General features: G+C 47.0%; 1 protein-coding gene across 1 annotated transcript in view; it reads right to left on the bottom strand.

Moving 5' to 3' along the window:
• Positions 1 to 6,684: 6,684 nt before the first annotated feature.
• Positions 6,685 to 24,612, bottom strand: part of CIP2A (cellular inhibitor of PP2A) — a 112,924-nt gene continuing 94,996 nt past the window's right edge. The window contains exons 20-21 of the mRNA XM_075336572.1: positions 10,235 to 10,374; positions 6,685 to 7,416 (exon numbers count right to left, since the gene is read on the bottom strand). Coding sequence (XP_075192687.1) covers positions 7,246 to 7,416; positions 10,235 to 10,374 — 311 coding nt within the window. The 3' untranslated portion in view covers positions 6,685 to 7,245. The remainder of the gene's footprint in view (positions 7,417 to 10,234; positions 10,375 to 24,612) is intronic.

Here is a 24,612-nt window from a genome sequence, read left to right as displayed (position 1 = left end):
ATATAGCCCAGAATAGCGATCATACAGTGCAATGTATAGCATACAAGCATAAGGACAAATTAACACTGCAGCACCTGCAATACAAGCAGCATTGAAAAAACCTGCTCTGAGGCTTTTTTGTGCCTCAGATACAAGCAGCATAGAAAGCCTGTGCCTTAGCACCCCTGCTTTCCTGCTGCTGATGTGTCGCCATCTAAGAGGGCATATAGCCAAAAATAGCGACCTATGCAGTGTAAGCATAAAATACAAATTGACAACTGCGGTATTTAGTGCGGTCAGCACTTCAGGTGCCGCTTACCGCCCGCCTATAAGCGGGTGTGTGGTCGCCCCAGTCCTGTGCCTGGTTGCCCAGAGTCCGTTCTCTCAGCTCGGCCTGCAGGAATGGCTGCCGGCGTCCTTCTCCAGCTCGTGTGAGTAGGGGCGGGCCGTGGGCGTGCCCCAAGTCAGAGCGGGAAACCGGCGTCCCACAGTGTCCAGTGAGAGGGCTGGAGCATGTAAATAAGGCTCCAGCCCTCGGCGCTGCCGATTGTACAGCGTCTCTCCCCTACCCTGATTGACAGGGTGGGGGCGGGAACGAAGCGGAGCTAGGCCGCAAAAGCCGGGGACTGGATTTATAAGCGCCGCCGCCGTAAAAGCGCGGTCGGCGCTAAGTCCCCGGCGCACTACAAGTCCCAGCCGCGCCGCCGCTCCCGGAGCGTCCGGCGCGGTAGTTCCCAATACATAAAGTCACTCAGCTAGGCTGCAGTGACTGTAACCCTTTACTGTCCCCGGCGCACTAGCACTCCCAGCAAGTCTGGAGTGTGCTGTGCCTGTGTGTACGGGGACACAGAGTACCTGAATGGTGCAGGGCCATGTCCCTGAACGGTACCCAGCTCCGTATCCAGCAGGTTCAATGGGTCTGTGGATGGAGCCCGGCCTCAGGGCTTTGGGGCCGGTAAGATCCCACTTCCTCAGAGCCCCTCAGGGGGATGGGGAAGGAAAACAGCATGTGGGCTCCAGCCTCCGTACCAGCAATAGGTACCTCAACCTTACAAACCACAAGTGGGGTGAGAAGGGAGCATGCTGGGGGCCCCATACGGGCCCTCTTTTCTTCCATCCGATATAGTCAGCAGCTACTGCTGACTAAACAGTGGAGCTATTGCATGGATGTGTGCCTCCTTCGCACAAAGCTTGAAAACTGGTGAGCCAGTGATCCCACTGGGGGTGTATAGCCAGAAGGGGAGGGGCCTTACACTTTTTAGTGTAATGCTTTGTGTGGCCTCCGGAGGCAGTAGCTATACACCCAATCGTCTGGGTCTCCCAATGGAGCGCCGAAGAAAATAAAGTTGCTAGAGTAGAAAAACCAATCACCTGACCTGAATCTAACAGAAGATTTATGCAAGCATCAAAAGCTGAGTTCACAGCCCTCAGAACCTCAGGATTTTATTTTTTTTTTTAAATCCGGTTAATTTTTATTTAACAGCAAAATTATACAACACATAAAATGAATTTCCCCATAAAAACAATCGCAGAAAGGGGAAAAACCTTTAATCAGTAACAAAAAAACCCCACAAAAATTACATAAACAAACAATGCACCCGTAGTCCACGTCTCACATCAGTATGGGTCACAAAGTACATATTATTTTCCAATGTATTCCCCAATAATATAAATTAGGAACCTTCCGGATTTGAAGAGTGTTTGTGTGGAAAAAGGGAACAAAAATCACACTTGAGCAATGCATGCAACAAGTTTCTGATGAAGGTTGTATCCATTGTTGCTTAAACGGATTTAAGTAAAAAAAAAATATAGATTTTGTAATGTAACTTACAGTATATGATTAACTTTACTTTCATGTTATGGGTTAAAAAAAAATGTTCTTTGAAACTCAGTCTTGTCAAATTTTCTTCTGTTGAGCAAGATATTCATTCAAATCTTACTTTACAAATGGTTGTGCTCATTTATACTGAGTACAGTGTAGAATAAAATTCCCAGCTGATGAAATAAGTATTGATCATATCACCAATTTTACAATTAAATACATTTCTATATATTTCTAAAAGTGCTGTTGACATGAAATTCTCACCACGTCAGGAACAACCCATATAATTAACACAGGCTGAGAAATCAAAGTATAGATGTCCATAAAAGTAGTGATGTGGAATAATGAAAAATGATACATGGAAAATGTATTGAACGCGCTGAAATATAGTACTTTGTACAAAAGCCGTTGCTGATGACAGCATCAACAAGCCGCCTATTTTTAGAAACTAGTCGCATATATTGCTGAGGTGTTATTTTGGCTCATTCTATCACACACTCTTTAAATCCGGAAAGTTTAGTGGACTCCTATGAACTTTGAGGTTTAGTTTCTTCCATAAATCTTCTATTAGATTCAGGTGATTGGCTCGGCCATTCCAGCAGCTTTTTTTTTTCTCTTCTCTGAAACCAATTGAGTTACCTTGCCTGTGTGTTTGTGATCATTGTCTTGTTGAAATGTCCTCCCTCGTTTCCACTTCATCATCCTGGTAGATGGCAGCAGATTTTAATCAAAAATGTCTTGGTACATTTGTCTATTCATCCTTCTTTTAATTATATGAAGTTTGCAAGTCGGCCCCACACCATGATGTTCCCACCTCGAAACTTCACTGTTGGTATGGGGTTTTTGGGTTGAAATGCAGTGCCTTTTAGACTTTAACCCCTTCACCCCTGGCCACTAAAACACCCTAATGACCGGGCCATTTTTTGCAATTCTGACCAGTGTCACTTTGACAGGTTTTTTCGTGACATATTGTACTTCATGTCAGTGGTAAATTTAGGCCAATATTTTTTGCGTTTGTGAAAATTTAGGAAATTTTGCAATTTTCAAACTTTGAAAATTTATGCCCATAAATCTGAGAGATATGTCACACAAAATAGCTACTAAATAACATTTCCCACATGTATACTTTACATCAGCGCAATTTTCGAAACAAAATTTTTTTTCGTTAGAAAGGGTCAAAGTTAATCAGCAATTTCTCATTTTTCCAACAAAATAATTTTTTTTTTTTTTTAGGTACCACATCACATTTGAGGTGACTTTGAGAGGCCAAGCCGACAGAAAATACCCAAAAGTGACCCCATTCTAAAAACTGCACCCCTCACACTGCTCAAAACCACATCCAAGAAGTTTATTAACCCTTTAGGTGCTTCACAGCAACCAAAGCAATGTGGAAGGAAAAAATTAAAATTTTACTTTTTAACACAAAAATGTTACTTTAGCCATAAAATTTTCATTTTCACAAGGGAGAAAAGAGAAAGTGCACCCTACAATTTATTGTGCATTTTCTCCTGAGTACGCTGATACCCCATATGTGGTAAAAATCAATTGTTTGGGCGCACGGCAGAGGTCGAAAGGGAAGGAGCACCATTTGAATTTTTGAACGCAAAATTAGCTGCACTCATTAGCGGACGCCATGTCGGGTTTGAAGACCTCCTGAGGTGCCTAAACAATGGAGCTCCCCCACAAGTGACCCCATTTTGGAAACTAGAGCCCTCAAATAATTTTTCTAGATGTTTGGTGAGCACTTTGAACCCCTGGGGGCTTCACAGAGGTTTAGAACGTTGAGCCGTGAAAAGACTTTTTTTTTTTACCACAAAACTGTTGCTTCAACTAGGTAGCTTTTTTTTCACAAGGGTATCAGGAAAAAATGCACCATAAAATGTATTGTGCATTTTCTCCTGAGTACGCAGATACCCCATATGTAGTGGAAATCAAATGTTTGGGCACACGGCAGGGCTCGGAAGGCAAGGAGCGCCATTTGAATTTTTGAGTGCAAAATAAGCTGCACTCATTAGCGGACGCCATGTTGGGTTTGAAGACCCCCTGAGGTGCCTAAACAATGGAGCTCCCCCACAAGTGACCCCATTTTGGAAACTAGACCCCTCCAGGAATTTATCTAGATGTTTAGCGAGCCCCAAGGGGCTCCACAGAGGTTGATAATGTTGAGCCATGAATACAATTTTTTTTTTCCACCACAAAACTGTTACTTGAACCAGGTAGCTTTTTTTCACAAGGGTATCAGGAAAAAATGTACCATAAAACGTATTGTGCAATTTCTCCTGAGTACGGAGATACCTCATATGATATGTGGTGGAAAGTAATTGTTTGGGTGCATGGCAGGGCTCAGAAGAGAAGGCGCACCATTTGACAGCAAAATTGGTTGGAATCATTAGCGGACGCCATGTCAAGTTTGGAGACCCCCTATGGTGCCTAAACAGTGGAGCTCCCCCACAAGTGACCCCATTTTGGAAACTAGACCCCTCAAGAAATTTATCTAGATGTTTGGTGAGCCCCTTGCACCTCCAGGGGCTCCATAGAAGTTGATAATGTTGAACCGTGAATTTTATTTTTTTTTTTTTACCACAAAATTTTTGCATCAACCAGGTAGCTTTTTTTTACAACGGTATCAGGAAAAAATGCACCATAAAACGTATTGTGTAATTTTTCCTGAGTACGCAGATACCTCATATGTGGTAGAAATAAATTGTTTGGGCGCATGGCGGGGCTCAGAAGAGAAGGAACGCCATTTGACTTTTCAAACGCACAGACGCGGTGCATTGATCGGTCGCTGCAGGACGCACTGTCAGATGAGATACAAAAAGCATCGGGGATACGTAAAAAAAAAAAAGTCACGACAAAAATTGAGTAGGCATGCCGATCCGTTATGTGCATCCCTGATCAGCGCTCGGCGGGACGCACGGACGGATACGATACAAAAAGCGTTGCGGATACGGAAAAGAGTCACGCCAAAAATTGACCACGGATGCAGAACAGTTATCTGCATCCCTGATCAGTGCTCGGCGGGACGCACTGACAGATGAGGTGTACAAATGGACAGGATACAGGAAAAAAAAAAAAAAAAAAAAAAGTTATTCTCACAGTACCCAGAGGTTTAGCAGGACAATCACTTACCAGAAGAACTGCAGGAGGAACAGAAGGCAAGCGAGATAGACAGCTGTACAGGAGCAGCAGGCAGGACGTTGGACAGATCAGCAGAAGACCCAGTAAGAAGGATCCAGCAATGGAGGCAGATGTGATCGGGCCAGTGAAGACCTCGGACGATCCGGTGAAGCCAGGTAAGAGGACGTCGAGGGGAGGGGGAGAGCAGAGGGGGGAGGGGGAGAGCAGGGGGGGGCGAGAGAGCAGTGGGGGATACAGGAGAAGCAAAGAAGGAAGGAAGCAGAATAGAGATGACAGAGGAGGCAGGCAGATCGCAGGGGGAGCAGATCGGGATGTCGGGGGAGCAGATCGGGATGTCGGGGGGCAGATCGCGGGGGGCATGGGCAGGGGCCATCACGGGAGAGCGCAGGGGCCATGGCGTGAGCGCGCACGGGCTGCAAGGGGAGCGGAATACTCACGTGGAGCAGGAGCAGAAGCGGTGACATCAGCGGCGGTGGCAGCAGCGGTGGCGTGGTACCACAAGTACCAGCCAGTGCACGCTGCAGACATGTTTGGGGGAGGGCTTCCCAGACCAGCACAAACCTGGGGAGGGTGGCCACCTGCAGATCAGACCGCCCCACTGCACACTGATTGGAGCGACTGCGCGTCATAGCACGATCGCTCCAATCAGTGCTGCAGGGGCTGGGGGCGACATGTTTGAGATCCATCTATGATCTGCTGTAGCTGCTACAGCATCTCATAGCAGGATCTCATAGTATCGCACTAATTCTGGCATTATTTTTGCCGAAATCTGTGCTAACGATGTGGTTGGTGGTTCAGATTTGAACAGCCAATCACATCGATGGTCTATGGGGGTGGCGATGCCACCGCCCCTGGGGTCAAGCAAAGGTCCCCTGCTGTAAGAAACAGCAGGGGACATAATTTGAAAGCAGTTGCTATGGCCACGGCAATCAAATAAACTTTAGGCAGTAAAGTTACGTTCCTGGTCGTTAAGTCACGTTAAAATAGGACGTAACTTTACTACCCGCGGTCGTGAAGGGGTTAAACAGGGTTTGTATTTATGGCATCTAGTTCAATCTTTGTCTAATCTGACCAGACAATATTCTCCCAGTATTTCAGATGCTTGTCTAAATGTTGAACAAACTTTAATCCTTCAATAAGTTGTTGCCAGGTAAAGTGGAATGGGTCATTTGCATGCCCCAATCAATCATGTACACAGGTGGATATGTGTTACCACTATTATGTGTTTATGTTACTATTACAAAGAAAAATTCTGCTTAGTTTTCATTTGATGAAAACAGGATCATTAGGAAGTACAATCGCGTACAAGATTTCTCCTGCGCCTCCCCCATACTCTGGAATGCTCTACCTCAGCATATCAGACTCTCACATACCGTGGAAAGCTTCAAGAGGAACCTGAAGACCCATCTCTTCCAACAAGCCTACAAGCTACAATAACCCTCAGTCCAGTACACCACTGCGCAACCAGCTCTGTCCTCACCTATTGTACCATCACCCATTCCCTGTAGACTATGAGCCCTCGCGGGCAGGGTCCTCTCTCCTCCTATACCAGTCTGTTTTGTACTGTTAATGATTGTTGTATGTATACCCTCTTTCACTTGTAAAGTGCCATGGAATAAATGGCGCTATAATAATAGATAATAACCTAAGCCAGCTTTCGTGTAATATCTACAGTATATTTTTTATTAGTACATTAGAGAATTCAAATTGAAATAAAAAATATCAGAAGACATGCTGTACATATTTAGCCTTTTAATGTTTTCAGACACACAAAAAAAAGACAATAACTAGTTGAGCTCAAGTTAAACAATGCATTTAAGAGCGTAAATGCACCAGTTTATATAGTTTGCAGGTATTTCTAAAAACGCCAAAGCAACATTTGTAGTGCTGATTAGCAAATTCATGGTGAAATTGGAATATGTGCTACACATTTATTTATGGTTGTACACTCTTTACAAATATTTCCTACTTTAGCTAAAATAAATATTCTAAAATGTAATTCATATTCTTTATGCTAATAAAAGTGCACTGAGAACTGATATGAAATGGAAAAATTCATTACTTATTTACACGAATCCCTATGTAAGCTAGAATTGTGCATTCTATACCAGAAGCACATGAGAAGGAACAAAGACATATTTTACCTTTTAAAGGAGTTATATAAATTATAGAATACTTAGTAATCATTACATTGCATCATAAAACCATTAAAAAGTTCAGTTTTGGTCATTAGTATTTAATTAAAAAAGTTACTGTTTGATATGACCTTACATTACACAAAGAATGTAAGAATAGCAATTTCTCTAAAGGCTGAGGTTCACGTTCTCGGTGTTGAGTTTGCCGCTGCTCAGGCTGTGAATCATGGCAATCATATGTGAATGTTTGCTCAGCTCTTCCTGTTGGGCTTTCAGAATTGCTTCTTTTTCCTCCAAACGGGTCTCTATCTGAGTCTTCTGAACTTCTAGTGAAGATGCCTGTAGTATAATGACAAGTAACATACAAAAAAGTTAAAAGGTTATATGAGAACATTTACAAAATGTTTTTTTTGGGGGGAAATGGAGCTAAATCTATTGTATGGATAGACAAAACTGGTAGAATGTACCAAACACTGGCTGTACTAGATCAGCCATGTAATTATACTTTGTAAGCTTGCTAGGGATAAAACTACATGATTGACTAGTGAAAAAGGCTTGTTCACGGTGAATTAACCCAGCCCCATGCTAATGATTGATAGGTCTCTCCATGGACATGCAAGCAAGAAGAGACCTGTCACTCCAGGGCAGTGGGCGGGAACCAGCCTGTTTAGCATCCTGTGCAGCTTGGACCTGGCTGCTGCTATCTGGAACACCGAAGCGCTTCAGAGTTAAACAAATATAACTAAATTCATACAGCCAGTGGATGATACATGTATTTTACCCCATCCGTGAGCAACATACATTAGCTGTCAAGGTTTCCTTTAAATACAGTTACACCAACTGTGCCAATAAAAGACCCTGCTGCTAATTCTTGCAGTGTTCAAGCAATAGACATAATGATCCCCGAAACCATATGATGAAAGCTAGTGGTGGATACTGGTGATTCAATGTAAAAATCCTGGCTTCTAACTGCATCCATAGCACGTGCTGTACAGGTACATATGTGATCATCCTTAAATGCAGATAAAAGAAACCTGCATCCAGTTCCCTACTTGTAGTAACTGTGCGCAGCCATTGCATTGTAAAATCAGCAATTTGAGTAGTCAACCCCCTCATCCATAATAACTTTCATAAGGCCAAAATCTTGATCACCCTATGGTCTTAGAGAGAACCTGTCACATGGCAAAATGCCATTAATCTGAAGATATGGGGTTAACCTGTAGGTGACTAGCATTCTGAATCTGCCTGGAGCCTGCATATTGAACCCCGCTGCCGGGAAAAATGAATTTCAATCTGCAAGGCAGTGTTCCGATTTCAGTCATGGAGGAGGCGCCGAATCAGTCACCACTCTCTGCATGACGCGAGGCAGCTGTAACCACATTGGAATTAGTCATGCTGAAATTTTTGGGACTTTTGAAAACGTTATATTATACACATTATATTATATATATATATATATATATATATATATATATATATATATATATATATATATATATATATATATATATATATACATACACACACACATATACATACATATATACACACGTATACACATATACACACACACATTTTGTTAAAACACATGATTATTTCCTTTGTGTATTGATTGGAATGACAACACACACAAATAAAATGAGGCAAACTGGACTAGACAAAATTTTAATAAGTGCCATCAACAAGCTTCTTACATGTCTCAACTAGATTTTTGGATCACTCTTATTTTACAAAGGGCTTCAGGTCTCTCATATTTGAAGGGTGCTTTCTTCCAATAGTAATTTTAAGATCTGTCCACAGGTGTTCAGTTGGATTTAGATCCAGACTCTTTGCTAGCCACTTCAGAACTCCAGCGCTTTATTTCTATCCATTTCGGAGTGCTTCTTGAAGTATGTTTGGGGTCATTGTCCTGCTGGAAGACCCATGAACTAGGACGAAAACACAGCTTTCTGACACTGGGTACTAAATTGAGACTCAAAATCCTTTGGTAATCTTTAGATTTCATGATGCCTTGCATACAGTCAAGGCATCCAGTGCCAGAGGCAACAAAACAACCCCCTTCACCATATTTGACTGAAGGTACGGTGTTTTTATTTTTGTAAGCCTCATTTTATTTTCTGTAAACGGAATAATGATGTGCTTTACCAAAAAGCTCTATCTTGATCTCAACTGCCCACAAGACGCTTTCCCAGAAGGATTTTGGCTTACTCCCATACATTCTGAAAAACTGCAGTCTAGCTTTTTTATGTCTCTGTGCCAACAGTGGGATCCTACCATAGAGTTACATTTAAATTCAAATGTCGACGGATAGTTAACGCTGACACTGATGCACCCTGAGCCTGCAGGATAACTTGAATATCTTTGGAACTTGATTGGGGCTGTTTATCCACCATCTGGACTATCCTTTGTTGCAACCTTTCATCAATGTTTCTCTGCCATCCACATCCAGGGAGATTAGTTACAGTGTCAGGGGTTGTAAAAATCTTGATTATGTTGCACTCAATGGACAAGATCAAGATTTCTGGAGATGGACTTGTAACCTGGAGAGGTTGATATTTTTAAACAGTTTTGATTCCCAAGTCCTCAGACAGCTATCTTCTCTTTCTGTTCTCTATGCTTAGTATGGCGCACACACAGACACACAATGCAAAGATTGAGTCAACTTCTCCCATTTTTATCTGGTCTCAGCTGTATTGCCCACACCTGTTACTTGCCACAGGTAAGTTTGAACGAGCATCACATGCTTGACACATAGCTTGATACAAAGCTGTTTACCCACAAATTTGGAAAGGGCCAACAGTTTTGTTCAACCTATTTTGGGGGTTTTGTGTGAAATTATGTTTAATTTGCCTTTTTTCCCCTCAGTTATCTTATGTTGTTCTAATACACACAAAGAAAATAAAAATGTATAAAACAAAATGTGTAATTGCAGTAATTGTCTGGGAGAAATATTTGATTTTCTGGAACAATTTCAAGGGTGCCAGCACTTTTGGCCATGACTGTATAAACATGGGCTATTACTACCTTCAAAGCTGTGATGAATATATTTTACCTGTAACAAAAGCATAAAATCCTCTCATACATTTTAGTAAAGAATTATATATTCAAGACAAGAAAACAACAATTTTGTTAGTCATCAGAGAAATAAACCGCTCACCTTAATGCTCAATTCCTTTCTTGCTTGTTCAGTTTTACTTAGTTCCTTTCGAAGAATGTCAATAGTTTCTTCCATATCTTCTTTTTCCTTTTGCTTTGCTTTACCCTTTTCCTCTAAACCCTTCACTTTCTGTTGTAGATCTGTAACCGTGAAATAAAGGATATTACATGATACCCAAGTAGCGTGGATTATTGCTGTAAGCCGTGGCCGGCACATTTACATGGGCACTGCTCTGCTTGGCACATTTGTAATTGCTCCTACTTTAGACATATCTTGTCGATACTACAATTATTACTGTTGAACTTTCCATTTTGCAAGTGCAAAACAGTAGGTAGTAACCCACTACAAGATGGCACCACTGTAAAGCTGCTGTGACCCTAGTGTTGGGATAATATGCTGTGAGTACTGCTATTTGAGACAAGTAAAAGGGGTTGGTCACCTTTGAGGAATTTTTTATTTATTTACTTTTTTAAAAAAATTATTAAAATTAATGCATTTGACGCCAAAAATCAATTTTGCAATGCAATATCCTTAAAAACGTTGCACCGTTTGGCTTTTACAGGCTCTTTGTTCCCCGCACATTTAACTTTTATAAGGTCTGTGGTCATAAAACTGAGAGGAGCTGAAAAAAGGGTACTCTCCCATTGGCACATCAGAACAAGCTCATTGACCGATTTTGTCACTTTTTTTGCAGCCAGCAATAGACAGCACAACACAGAGGCAGCATAAGATAAACTGCACATTTTTTTTAATGAAATACATCTATAAAAATGATCATTAACCAAAAATACTTGCATTTAAAGAAGTTGTCATTAACATTAATAAGCCTATCCTTAGGATAATCTGATTGGCGACGGTGCCAGGTGTCACACCCCCACCAATCAGATATTGATGACCTATGTTCCTTTGGTGGGCAACTCCTTTAAGAAAAAGGTATACAACTCCTTTAAGGCACATGAATTACCGTATTTTTCGGACCATAAGACGCACTTTTTTCCCCCCAAATGTTGGGGGAAAGTGGGGGGTGCGTCTTATGGTCTGACTATAAGGCTGCGGGGAATGAGGGTGCCGCGGTGCAGCAGGTCATCGGCGGCACGAGCAGGCTGTAACAGCCTGCCGTGACCACGTGGGCCCGCTCATTACATATGCACGCCCATCCTCCCGCCCATCATCTCTCAGCGAAACCGGCGCTGACAGGTGGGCGGGGAGATGGGCGGGGGGGGGGGGGGGGTACGTGCATAATTAGCAGCCGGCCGTGATCACCCCTGGCAACTACAGCCTGGAGTGATCATGTGCGGCTGTATTCACTGCCCCCCGTGCATCATTCTCAGCGCGGGGTGCAGTGAATCAGTGTACTCACCCGTCACCGTGTGTGGAGCCGCCCCCCTGCAGCATCGCGTCTTCCTGTTTGTGCCGGCGGTCAGCTGATCTGGACACTAGCGGCGCGCACCGCGATGACGTCATCGCTGTGCGCGCCGCTAGTATCCACCAGAATCGATCAGCTTACCGCCGGCACAGACAGGAAGACGCGATGCTGCAGACACCGGTGACGGCTCCACACAGCGGCGCTGCAGCTGAGACAGAGATCGGTGCTTCAGGGAGTGAGGAAGGGTAAGTATAAACGTTTATTTTTTTTTTTTCCTGTGCCACAGGATACACGCCATTTACCAGGATGGGGGCATTTCATGAGCAGGATGGATGGGGGCATTTCATGAGCAGGATGGATGGGGGCATTTCATGAGCAGGATGGATGGGGCATTTCATGAGCAGGATGGATGGGGGCATTTCATGAGCAGGATGGATGGGGGCATATCTTGAGCAGGATGGATGGGGCATTTCATGAGCAGGATGGATGGGGCATTTCATGAGCAGGATGGATGGGGGAATATCATGAGCAGGATGGATGGGGGCATTTCATGAGCAGGATGGATGGGGGCATTTCATGAGCAGGATGGATGGGGCATTTCATGAGCAGGATGGATGGGGGCATTTCATGAGCAGGATGGATGGGGGCATATCTTGAGCAGGATGGATGGGGCATTTCATGAGCAGGATGGATGGGGGAATATCATGAGCAGGATGGATGGGGGCATTTCATGAGCAGGATGGATGGGGGCATTTCATGAGCAGGATGGATGGGGGAATATCATGAGCAGGATGGATGGGGGCATTTCATGAGCAGGATGGATGGGGGCATTTCATGAGCAGGATGGATGGGGGCATTTCATGAGCAGGATGGATGGGGGCATTTCATGAGCAGGATGGATGGGGGCATTTCATGAGCAGGATGGATGGGGGCATTTCATGAGCAGGATGGATGGGGGCATTTCATGAGCAGGATGGATGGGGGCATTTCATGAGCAGGATGGATGGGGGCATTTCATGAGCAGGATGGATGGGGGCATTTCATGAGCAGGATGGATGGGGGCATTTCATGAGCAGGATGGATGGGGGCATTTCATGAGCAGGATGGATGGGGGCATTTCATGAGCAGGATGGATGGGGGCATTTCATGAGCAGGATGGATGGGGGCATTTCATGAGCAGGATGGATGGGGGCATTTCATGAGCAGGATGGATGGGGGCATTTCATGAGCAGGATGGATGGGGGCATTTCTTGAGCAGGATGGATGGGGGAATATCATGAGCAGGATGGATGGGGGCATATCTTGAGCATGATGGATGGGGGCATATCATGAGCAGGATGGATGGGGGCATATCATGAGCAGGATGGATGGGGGCATATCATGAGCAGGATGGATGGGGGCATATCATGAGCAGGATGGATGGGGGCATATCATGAGCAGGATGGATGGGGGTATATCATGAGCAGGATGGATGGGGGGTATATCATGAGCAGGATGGATGGGGGGTATATTATTAGCAGGATGGGGGGTATATGAGCAGGATCATATACAATGCAGGAGGATCCTTATCAGAATGGGGTACCTTAGTAGAGAATTTGGGGACATTACCCCCATGACAGTGTCAGCAGCAGATCCTCGCCCCATAACAGTGTGTCATGACCATATTTTTTGTTTAAAATTTTATTTTCCTATTTTCCTCCTCTAAAACCAGGGTGCGTCTTATGGTCAGGTGCGTCTTATAGTCCGAAAAATACGGTACATGACTTTCTGGACACTTAATGCTTAAAACAACCTGGCTCTCAAGTTATTACTATCACACTGACAGGTATAATGTATTGCAGGGCTTATGTATTGCAATACATTATACCAGTGATAAGTGTACAGAGTAATAAAAGTTAATGCTAATGTTAATATATATATATATATATATATATATACAGTTTATGGGCATAAAAACTCAAAAGGTTGAAAATTGCGACATTTTCTATTTTTTTTTATCACATTTTTCATATTTTCATAAATAAAACAAATATTGACAACAATTTACCACTAATATAAAAGTACAACTTCTCACAAAAAAACATTCTTGGAATCATTGGGTAATATTGAAGCATTCCAGAGTTATTACTTTATAAAGCGACACTGGTCAGAATGGTAAAATTTGGCCTGGTCAGGAAGGTGAAAACAGGCTTGAGGTGAAGGGGTTAAAGCAATCGTGCAAGTGAATATTAACATCAAATACTGTATATTTTAATTTTTTTTCCCACCTATAAGTAATGTTTTGTCCTTCTGCAACTTTCTATATTAGTACCACCTAATACCAGGGGTTTTGGGTGCAGAATTGGTGCAATTTTTGGTCATAAACTTCATGCGAAATCCAAAATGCTGTGCGCACATTGCTTCTTTTTTCCTTACAGATTTTACTGCAGATATTCTGCAGCAAAAAGAAGCATCATGTCACTTATTTTCTGCAGGTCCCTGCATTTTCCCCTGTTTTGCCATTGACAATGTTAAAAAAAAAACCGCAGGGAAAAACCACCAAAACCGTGGTAAAACCACATGTGTTTTGTTATGCGTTTTTCTGCCAGAGGTGCGTTTTTTGCTGAAGAAACATAACTTTGTGTGCGCACAGGGCCTAAAATTATTTTTAAAGGGAATCTGTCAGTAACCTCAAACCTCCTATGCTGTCTATATGGGCATGTAGGTCATAGGAAGATGAATAAAATGATACCTTGATATCTGCAATCCAATCTTATTCAAGAGAAATCCATGTTTTTCTTATATGTAAATGAGCTGTTCTAGGCTATGGGGAAGACACATATCTACATGAGAATCTGCCTTTGTAGCTTATTTTTAATAAACAGAAAGTTATCAGTGTGAGACAAGTATGCAACTTAGAACAATAGAACTCAACTTTGTCTTTGTGCAAAACATTTGCTGCAGCTCTCACAGTTCTGCTGTATCGCAGCAATATTGTAACACTGTCTGCCTGTGAGATGGAGGCTGAAGCTGAGAGGAACCTGCAGATGTGTCAGTTATAATCACACACAGCTCTTCAGCGAGATCAGGAGAGCAAAGAGCGGCCATCACATATCACACTGGTAATGGCCCCTTTTATTAAATATAAGTCCTGGAGGCAGATTCTCATACAGATCAATGTTCGGCCCATAGCCTGGAACAGCTCATATACATATAAGAAAAACTAGGATTTCTTTGGAATAAGACATCAGATCTAAGATATCAAGGTAACATTTAATTCAGCTTCCAATGATCTACATGCCCATACAGATGGGCTTAAGGCCCTGTCACACACAGAGATAAATCTTTGGCAGATCTGTGGTTGCAGTGAAATCATGGACATATTGTTCTATTTGTACACAGCCACAAACCTGGCACTGATTGTCCACAATTTCACTGCAACCACAGATCTGCCGCAGATTTATCTGTGTGTGTGACAGGGGCTTTAGAAGGGTGGATCCTACTGACAAATTCCCTTAAAACTACTGAATAAAGAAGGGAATTTTGTTTACTTACCGTAAATTCCTTTTCTTCTAGCTCCAATTGGGAGACCCAGACAATTGGGTGTATAGGCTATGCCTCCGGAGGCCGCACAAAGTATTACACTAAACGTGTAAAGCCCCTCCCCTTCTGCCTATACACCCCCCGTGCTCCCACGGGCTCCTCAGTTTTGGTGCAAAAGCAAGAAGGAGGAAAAAAATCATAAACTGGTTTAAAGTAAATTCAATCCGAAGGAATATCGGAGAACTGAAACCATTCCACATGAACAACATGTGTACACCAAAAGAACAGGGGCGGGTGCTGGGTCTCCCAATTGGAGCTAGAAGAAAAGGAATTTACGGTAAGTAAACAAAATTCCCTTCTTCTTTGTCGCTCCATTGGGAGACCCAGACAATTGGGACGTCCAAAAGCAGTCCCTGGGTGGGTAAATAATACCTCATAATAGAGCCGTAACGGCTCCGTCCTACAGGTGGGCAACCGCCGCCTGAAGGACTCGCCTACCTAGGCTGGCATCCGCCGAAGCATAGGTATGCACCTGATAGTGTTTCGTGAAAGTGTGCAGGCTCGACCAGGTAGCCGCCTGACACACCTGTTGAGCCGTAGCCTGGTGCCTCAAAGCCCAGGACGCACCCACGGCTCTGGTAGAATGGGCCTTGAGCCCTGAGGGAACCGGAAGCCCAGCAGAACGGTAAGCTTCGAGAATTGGTTCCTTGATCCACCGAGCCAGGGTTGATTTGGAAGCCTGTGACCCTTTACGCTGGCCGGCGACAAGGACAAAGAGTGCATCCGAGCGGCGCAGGGGCGCCGTACGAGAAATGTAGAGTCTGAGTGCTCTCACCAGATCTAACAAGTGCAAATCCTTTTCACATTGGTGAATTGGATGAGGGCAAAAAGAGGGTAAGGAGATATCCTGATTGAGATGAAAAGGGGATACCACCTTAGGTAAAAATTCCGGAACCGGACGCAGAACCACCTTGTCCTGGTGAAACACCAGGAAAGGAGCTTTGCATGACAATGCTGCTAGCTCAGACACTCTCCGAAGTGAAGTGACTGCTACTTCCTAGCCTGTCTCATAGTGGCAATGACCTCTTGAGATAATCCTGAAGACGCTAAGATCCAGGACTCAATGGCCACACAGTCAGGTTGAGGGCCGCAGAATTCAGATGGAAAAAAAACGGCCTTTGAGACAGCAAGTCTGGTCGGTCTGGTAGTGCCCACGGTTGGCCGACCATGAGATGCCACCGATCCGGGTACCACGACCTCCTCGGCCAGTCTGGAGCGACGAGGATGGCGCGGCGGCAGTCGGTCCTGATCTTGCGTAACACTCTGGGCAACAGTGCCAGCGGAGGAAACACATAAGGGAGTTGAAACTGCGACCAATCCTGAACTAAGGCGTCTGCCGCCAGAGCTCTGTGATCGTGAGAACGTGCCATGAATGCCGTGACCTTGTTGTTGTGCCGGGACGCCATTAGGTCGACGTCCGGCATCCCCCAGCGGCAACAGATCTCCTGAAACACGTCCGGGTGAAGGGACCATTCCCCTGCGTCCATGCCCTGGCGACTGAGAAAATCTGCTTCCCAGTTTTCCACGCCCGGGATGTGAACTGCGGAGATGGTGGAGGCCGTGGCTTCCACCCACATCAAAATCCGCCGGACCTCCTGGAAGGCTTGCCGACTGCGTGTTCCTCATTGGTGGTTGATGTAAGCCACCGCTGTGGAGTTGTCCGACTGAATTCGGATCTGCTTGCCTTCCAGCCACTGCTGGAACGCTTTTAGGGCTAGATACACTGCCCTGATCTCCAGAACATTGATCTGAAGTGAGGACTCTTGCCGAGTCCACGTACCCTGAGCCCTGTGGTGGAGAAAGACTGCTCCCCACCCTGACAGACTCGCGTCCGTCGTGACCACCGCCCAGGATGGGGGTAGGAAGGATTTCCCCTTCGATAATGAAGTGGGATGAAGCCACCACCGAAGGGAAGCTTTGGTTGCCTGAGAGAGGGAGACGTTCCTGTCGAGGGACGTCGGCTTCCTGTCCCATTTGCGTAGGATGTCCCATTGAAGAGGACGCAGGTGAAACTGCGCGAACGGGACTGCCTCCATTGCTGCCACCATCTTCCCCAGGAAGTGCATGAGGCGCCTCAAGGGGTGTGAATGACCTTGAAGGAGAGATTGCACCCCCGTCTGCAGTGAGCGCTGCTTGTTCAGCGGAAGCTTCACTATCGCTGAGAGGGTATGAAACTCCATGCCAAGATATGCCAGCGATTGGGCCGGTGTCAGATTTGACTTTGGAAAATTGATGATCCACCCGAAACTCTGGAGAGTCTCCAGAGTCGCGGTGAGGCTGTGCTGGCATGCCTCTTGAGAGGGAGCCTTGACCAGCAGATCGTCTAAGTAAGGGATCACCGAGTGACCCTGAGAGTGGAGGACCGCAACTACTGCAGCCATGGCCTTGGTGAAAACCCGTGGGGCTGTCGCCAGGCCGAACGGCAGTGCCACGAACTGCAGGTGTTCGTCTCCTATGGCGAAGCGCAGTAAGCGCTGATGCTCTGGAGCAATCGTACGTGGAGATAAGCATCTTTGATATCGATCGATGCAAGGAAATCTCCTTGGGACATTGAGGCGATGACGGAGCGGAGGGATTCCATCCGGAACCGCCTGGTCTTTACGTGTTTGTTGAGCAGTTTTAGGTCCAGGACAGGACGGAAAGACCCGTCCTCCTTTGGAACCACAAACAGGTTGGAGTAAAAACCGTGACCCTGTTGCTGAAGAGGAACAGGGACCACCACTCCTTCTGTCTTCAGAGTGCCCAGCTCCTGCAGAAGAGCATCGGCTCGCTCGGGAGGCGGAGATGTTCTGAAAAATCGAGTCGGAGGACGAGAGCCGAACTCTATCCTGTAACCGTGAGACCGAATGTCTCTGATTTAGACCGCCATGGATCGGAGTTCCTCTGATCCTTCTGAGGCCTTTTGTACGAGGAGAATTGGGACCTGCCCGCACCCCGAAAGGACCGAAACCTCGACTGTCCCCTCCTCTGTTGGGGTAATTTTGGTTTGGCCTGGGGTAAGGATGTTTCCTTTCCCATGGATTGTTTGATGATTTCATCCAGCCTCTCACCAAACAAACGGTCGCCAGAAAATGGCAAACCGGTTAAGCACTTTTTGGAAGCCGAATCTGCCTTCCATTCCCGTAGCCACAAGGCTCTGCGTATTGCCACCGAATTGTCGGCTGCAACCGCCGTAGGCTCGCAGAGTCCAGGACAGCATTAATAACGTAGGACGCAAATGCCGACGTTTGAGAAGTTATGGACGCCACTTGCGGCGCAGACGTACGTGTGAGTGCGTCAATTTGCGCTTGACCCGCTGCAATAGCTTGGAGTGCCCATACGGCTGCGAATGCTGGAGCAAAAGACGCGCCGATAGCTTCATAGATGGATTTCAACCAGAGCTCCATCTGTCTGTCAGTGGCATCCTTGAGTGAAGCCCCATCTTCAACAGCAACTATGGATCTAGCCGCCAGTCTGGAGATTGGAGGATCCACCTTGGGACACTGAGTCCCGCCCTTGACCACGTCCGGGGGGAAGGGATAACGTGTATCCTTAAGGCGCTTGGAAAGAAGGGAATTTTGTTTACTTACCGTAAATTCCTTTTCTTCTAGCTCCAATTGGGAGACCCAGACAATTGGGTGTATAGCTATTGCCTCCGGAGGCCACACAAAGTATTACACTTAAAAGTGTAAGGCCCCTCCCCTTCTGGCCATACACCCCCAGTGGGATCACTGGCTCACCAGTTTTAGTGCCAAAGCAAGAAGGAGGAAAGCCAATAACTGGTTTAAAGACCAATTCAATCCGAGGAAACATCGGAGAACTGAACCATACCACATGAACAACATGTGTACCCGAAAAAACAGAAAAACCCCGAGAAAACAGGGCGGGTGCTGGGTCTCCCAATTGGAGCTAGAAGAAAAGGAATTTACGGTAAGTAAACAAAATTCCCTTCTTCTTTTTCGCTCCTAATTGGGAGACCCAGACAATTGGGACGTCCAAAAGCAGTCCCTGGGTGGGTAAAAGAATACCTCGTGATAGGGCCGTCAAACAGCCCTTCCCTACAGGTGGGCAATCGCCGCCTGAAGGACTTATCTACCTAGGCTGGCGTCTGCCGAAGCGTAGGTATGCACCTGAAAATGCTTGGTAAAAGTATGCAGACTCAATCAGGTAGGTGCCTGACACACCTGCTGAGCCGTAGCCTGGTGCCGTAATGCCCAGGATGCACCCACGGCTCTGGTAGAATGGGCCTTCAGCCTTGAGAGAACCAGAAGCCCAGAAGAACTGTAGGTTTCAAGAATTGGTTCCTCGATCCCCCGAGCCAGGGTGGATTCAGAAGCTTGCGACTGTTTACGCCGACCAGCGACAAGGACAAAGAGTGCATCCGGGTGGCGCAGGAGCGCCATGCGGGAAGTAGAACCTGAGTGCTCTCACCAGAACCAACAGATGCAAATCCTTCTGAAATTGATGGACTGGACGAGGACACAAAGAAGGTGAGGTGATATCCTGATTGATATGAAAGTGGGATACCACCTTAGGGAGAAATTCCGGAATCGGACGCAGAACTACCCTGTCCTGGTGAAGGACCAGGAAGGGAGATTTGTATGAGAGCGTTGCTAGCTCGGAAACTCTCCTAAGAGACGAGACCGTTACAAGAAGGCCACTTCCCGAGAAAAGCGGGAAGGGAGACCTCTTTCAAAAGGCTCGAAAGGCGGCATCTGGAGAGCAATTAGAACCTTGTTCAGATCCCAGGGCTCTAACGGCCGCCTGTACGGAGTGCTGAGAAGACAAACTCCCCGTAGGAACGTGCGTACCTGAGGAAGTCGTTTCTGAAAAATACAGATAGCGCTGAGACTTGTCCCTGAAGGGAACTGAGCGACAACCCTTTTTCCAACCTAGATTGCAGGAAGGAAGGAAACATAGACGATGCAACCGGCCAGGGAGAAACACCCTGCGCCGAGCACCGAGATAAGAATATCTTCCACGTCCTGTGGTCAATCTTGGCGGACGTTGGTATGCTAGCCTGTCTCATGGTGGCAACCACGTCCTGAGGTAACCCTGACGACACTAGGTTCCAGGACTCAATGCCACACCATCAGGTTGAGGGCCGTAGAATTCAAATGGAAGAATGGCCCTTGAGACAGCCAGTCTGATTGGTCTGGTAGTGCCCCCGGTTAGCCTACCGTGAGGCACCACAGAACCGGGAACCACAACACCCTCGGCCAATCTGTAGCGACGAGGATGGCGCGGCCGCAGTCGGTCCTGATCTAACGCAGCACTCTGGGCAACAATGCTAGAGGTGGCACATAAGGTAGCTGGAACTGCGACCAATGCTGAACTAAGGCGTCTGCCGCCAGAGCTCGATGATTGTGAAACCGTGCCATGAAGCTGGCACATTGTTGTTGTGCCGTGACGCCATTAGATCGACGTCCGGCCTCTGTCAGCGGCGCCAGATCTCCTGAAACCCGTCCGGGTGAAGAGACCATACCCTTTCGGCCACACCCCGGCGACTTAGGAAGTCAGCTTCCTAGTTTTCCACGCCTGGGATGTGAACTGTGGATATGGTGGATGCCGTGTCTTCCACCCACATCAGAACCTGCCGGACTTCCTGGAAGGCTTGCCGGTTGCGCGTTCTTCCTTGGTGGTTGATGTATGCCACCGCTGTGGAGTTGTCCGACTGAAGTCGGATTTGCTTGCTTTCTAGCTGCTGTTGGAAGGTTTGTAGGGCAAGATACACTGCTCTGTGTTCAAGAGCATTGATCTGAAGGGTGGACTCTTGCTGAGTCCACGTACCCTGAGCGCTGTGGTGGAGAAAAACTGCTCCCCACCCTGATCGACTGGCGTCTGTCGGAACTATCGCCCAGGATGGGGATAGGAAGGACCTTCTTTTTGACCATGAGGTGGGAAGAAGCCACCACCGTAGAGAGTCCTTGGCCGCCTGAGAAAGAAAGACGACTCTGTTGAGGGAGGTCGACTCCCCGTCCCATTGGCGGAGAATGTCACATTGTAGTGGACGCAGATGAAACTGCGCGAAAAGAACTGCCTCCATTGCTACCATCTTACGTAGGAAGTGCATGAGGCGTCTCAATGTGTGCGACTGGTTCTTAAAGAAGAGATTGCAGCCCGTAGTGAATGCTGTTTGTCTAGCGGAAGCTTCACTATCGCTGAGAGAGTAAGAAACTCCATGCCTAGATATGTTCGCGATAGGGTCGGGGTCGGATCTGACTTTAAAAAGTTGATGATCCACCCAAAACTCTAGAGAGTCTCCAGCGCAACGTTCGGGCAGTGTCGGCATGTTTCTTAAGAGAGTGCCTTGACAAGTAGATCGTCTAAATATGGGATCACAGAGTGACCCTGAGAGTGCAGGACTGTGACTACTGCTGCCCTGACCTTGGCGAAGACCAGTGGGACTGTCGCTAGCCGGAAGGTAGAGCTACGAACAGAAGGTGTTCGTCTCCTATAACGAAGCGTAGAAACGCTAGTGCTCTGGATCAATCGGCACGTGTGGATAAGCATCCTTGATGCGTAATGATGCTAGGAAATCTCCTTGGGACATTGAGGCGATGACATGGCGGAGGGATTCCATCCGGAACCGCCTGGTGTCCACGAGCTTGCTGAGCAGTTTTAGATCCAGAACGGGACGGAACGGCCCGTTCTTATAGGCACCGCAAATAATTTGGGGTAAAAACCGTGACCTTGTTCCTGAAGAGGAACGGGGGTCATCACTCTTTCTGCCTATAGAGTGCACCCTGTTTGCAGAAGAGCAGCGGCTCGGCCGGGCCCGTGAGACAGAATGTCTCACACCCAACGGTCATTGACCTATGGCAGCTAAATATCGCCAAGGCGGGAGAGCCTGCTACCGACCGAGGATGCGGAGAGAGGAGGCCGCAAGTCATGAGGAAGCCGCTTTGGAAGCGGGTTTTCAGACTCTTTTTTGGGCGTGACTGAGCCCGCCAAGAATCTGAGCTCCTCTGATCCTTTTGAGTCCACATTGGACGAGGAAAAATGGGACCTGGCCGAGCCTCGAAAAGACCGAAACCCCGACTGCCTCCTGCTCTGTTGGGGTTTGTTGTGTCCGGGCTGAGGAAAGGATGAATCCTTACCCCTGGACTGTTTAATGGTTACATCCAAACGCTCACCAAACAGTCGGTCAGCAGAAAAGGCAACTGGTTAAGCACCCTTTTTTGGAAGCAGAATCTGCCGTCCATTCACTTAACGAGCAGACCAGGCTCTGCTTAAAAACACGGAGTAGCGGAGGCTACTGCCGCACGGTTCGCAGAGTCTAGGGCAACCTGACTCGCGTAAGAAACAAATGCAGACATTTGAGAGGTTAAGGATGCCACCTGCGGCACAGATGTACGTGTAACCGTGTCAATCTGTGTAAGACAAGCTGAAATAGCTTGGAGTGCCCCAAGGGTGAGAATGCTGGAGCCAACGGTGCGCCGACAGCCTCATAGATGGATTTAGACCAGAGATCCATCTGTCTGTCAGTGGCATCTTTAAGTGCAGCTCCATCTCCCACTGCAACTATGGATCTAGCTACAAGCCTGGAGATTGGAGGATGCCGCTTGGGACACTGGGTCCAGTCCTTGACCACGTCAGGGGGCAGGGATAACGTGTATCCTAAGCCGTTTGGAGAAGCGCATATGTGGATAAGTGTGGTGTTCCTGGACTGCCTCTCTGAAGGCAGAGTGGTCCAAAAAAAAAATACGTGAAGCTGACTCCTCCACTGGAGGAGCTGTGAGAAATAACCAACATTCTATTGATGGACGCTATAAGATTATTCACTATGGCGTCACCATTAGGTGTATCCAGATTGAGAGCGGTCTCAGGATCAGAATCCTGAGCCGCTACTTCCGCCTCATTACACAGAGAGTCCTTCTGCTAGGACCCTGATGAAACCGAGGGCCGCTCATAGTGAGCCTGCTTAGGCTGTCTGGGACTGACGTCTGTGCAGAGCCGTGACTCTGGGATGCGTGTGACATTCCCGGAGCTGTTAGTTGTTCACACTGAGGGGGGCCATGGATCAATGATTCAACAGTGCCCATGTTGTGAGAGACATGTCCGGACTGCTAGGCTTCTAGTATCATAGCCCTAGTCTCAGAAAATCTGTCAGTAAATACTGCAGACACCGTCCTCATCCTCTGGCCATTAGCAGAGACTCCGGCTGAGTTGGATACAATGGGGGTCTATGTAACCTGCCGGCCGTATAGCCGTACATGCTGTAGCGGCTGCATAGAAAAACATGTGGTTCTGCACATTTGTTTTACACAGAGAATATGCTGATAACTCCTCCGCACAATCCAGGAGGGTATATACAACGTGCGACCAAACAGTGCAATGTATATAGTAGAAGCATATCTATAAGTGCACTTCTGCACTAGTGGGGTTAGCACCACAGGTGCTTTCTTTAACGCCTGTTGCAGCGATTGTGTGACTATCAGAATGCCAAGGTCTTCCACACTTGTCTCTGTATCGTACAGAAAACTGACACTAATGGCTGCCGGCGTCCTGTATAGAGAAGGAAGCCGTGGGCGTGCCTGAGAAAGTGCGGGAATCCGGTTTCACAGTGCACACAGTGAGAGGGGTGGAGTATGCAAAACATACTCCAGCTCTCAGCGCTGCTGTGCTATGCAGCGTCACGCCCCTACCCTGACTGTCAGGGCTGTGGGCGGTAACGAAGGGAGACTAGGCCCAGAAGCCGGGGACTCGAGTTAATAAGCGCGGCCGGCATATCAGTGCTGGCCGGCGCGGAAGTCCCCGGCGCACCACAACTCCCAGCGGCGCCTTAAATAAAAACGGCAGCGGCGTTAGCGCGGTAGTCACCCAATACACTAACACACCCAGCAACGCTGTGGTGTGCGATGGCACTAGTGCGGACAGCGCCGCTGTCCCTGGCGCACTAACACACCCAGCAGTGCTGCCGTGTGTCTGCGCGGTCCCCACAGGGACACCGAGTACCTCCATGTAGCAGGGCCATGTCCCTGAAGATACTCCGCTCCATGTCCAGCAGTACCAGGGGCTGTGGATGGAGCACGGCCTCAGTGCCTGGAGACCGATAGAATCCCACTTCACCCAGAGCCCTGTAAAAAGGGATGGGGAAGGAAGCAGCATGTGGGCTCCAGCCTCCGTACCCGCAATGGGTACCTCAACCTTAACAAACACCTCCGACATGAAGTGGGGTGAGAAGGGAGCATGCTGGGGGCCCTTTAGTATGGGCCCTCTTTTCTTCCATCCGACATAGTCAGCAGCTGCTGCTGACTAAACAGTGGAGCTATGCGTGGATGTGTTGCCTCCTTCGCACAAAGCACAAAACTGGTGAGCCAGTGATCCCACTGGGGGTGTATGGCCAGAAGGGGAGGGGCCTTACACTTTTAAGTGTAATACTTTGTGTGGCCTCCGGAGGCAATAGCTATACACCCAATTGTCTGGGTCTCCCAATTAGGAGCGAAAA

Source organism: Anomaloglossus baeobatrachus, chromosome 2, assembly GCF_048569485.1.
Source record: "Anomaloglossus baeobatrachus isolate aAnoBae1 chromosome 2, aAnoBae1.hap1, whole genome shotgun sequence".
Classification (NCBI taxonomy): domain Eukaryota; kingdom Metazoa; phylum Chordata; class Amphibia; order Anura; family Aromobatidae; genus Anomaloglossus; species Anomaloglossus baeobatrachus.
This window is presented reverse-complemented; position numbering and strand designations above follow the sequence as displayed.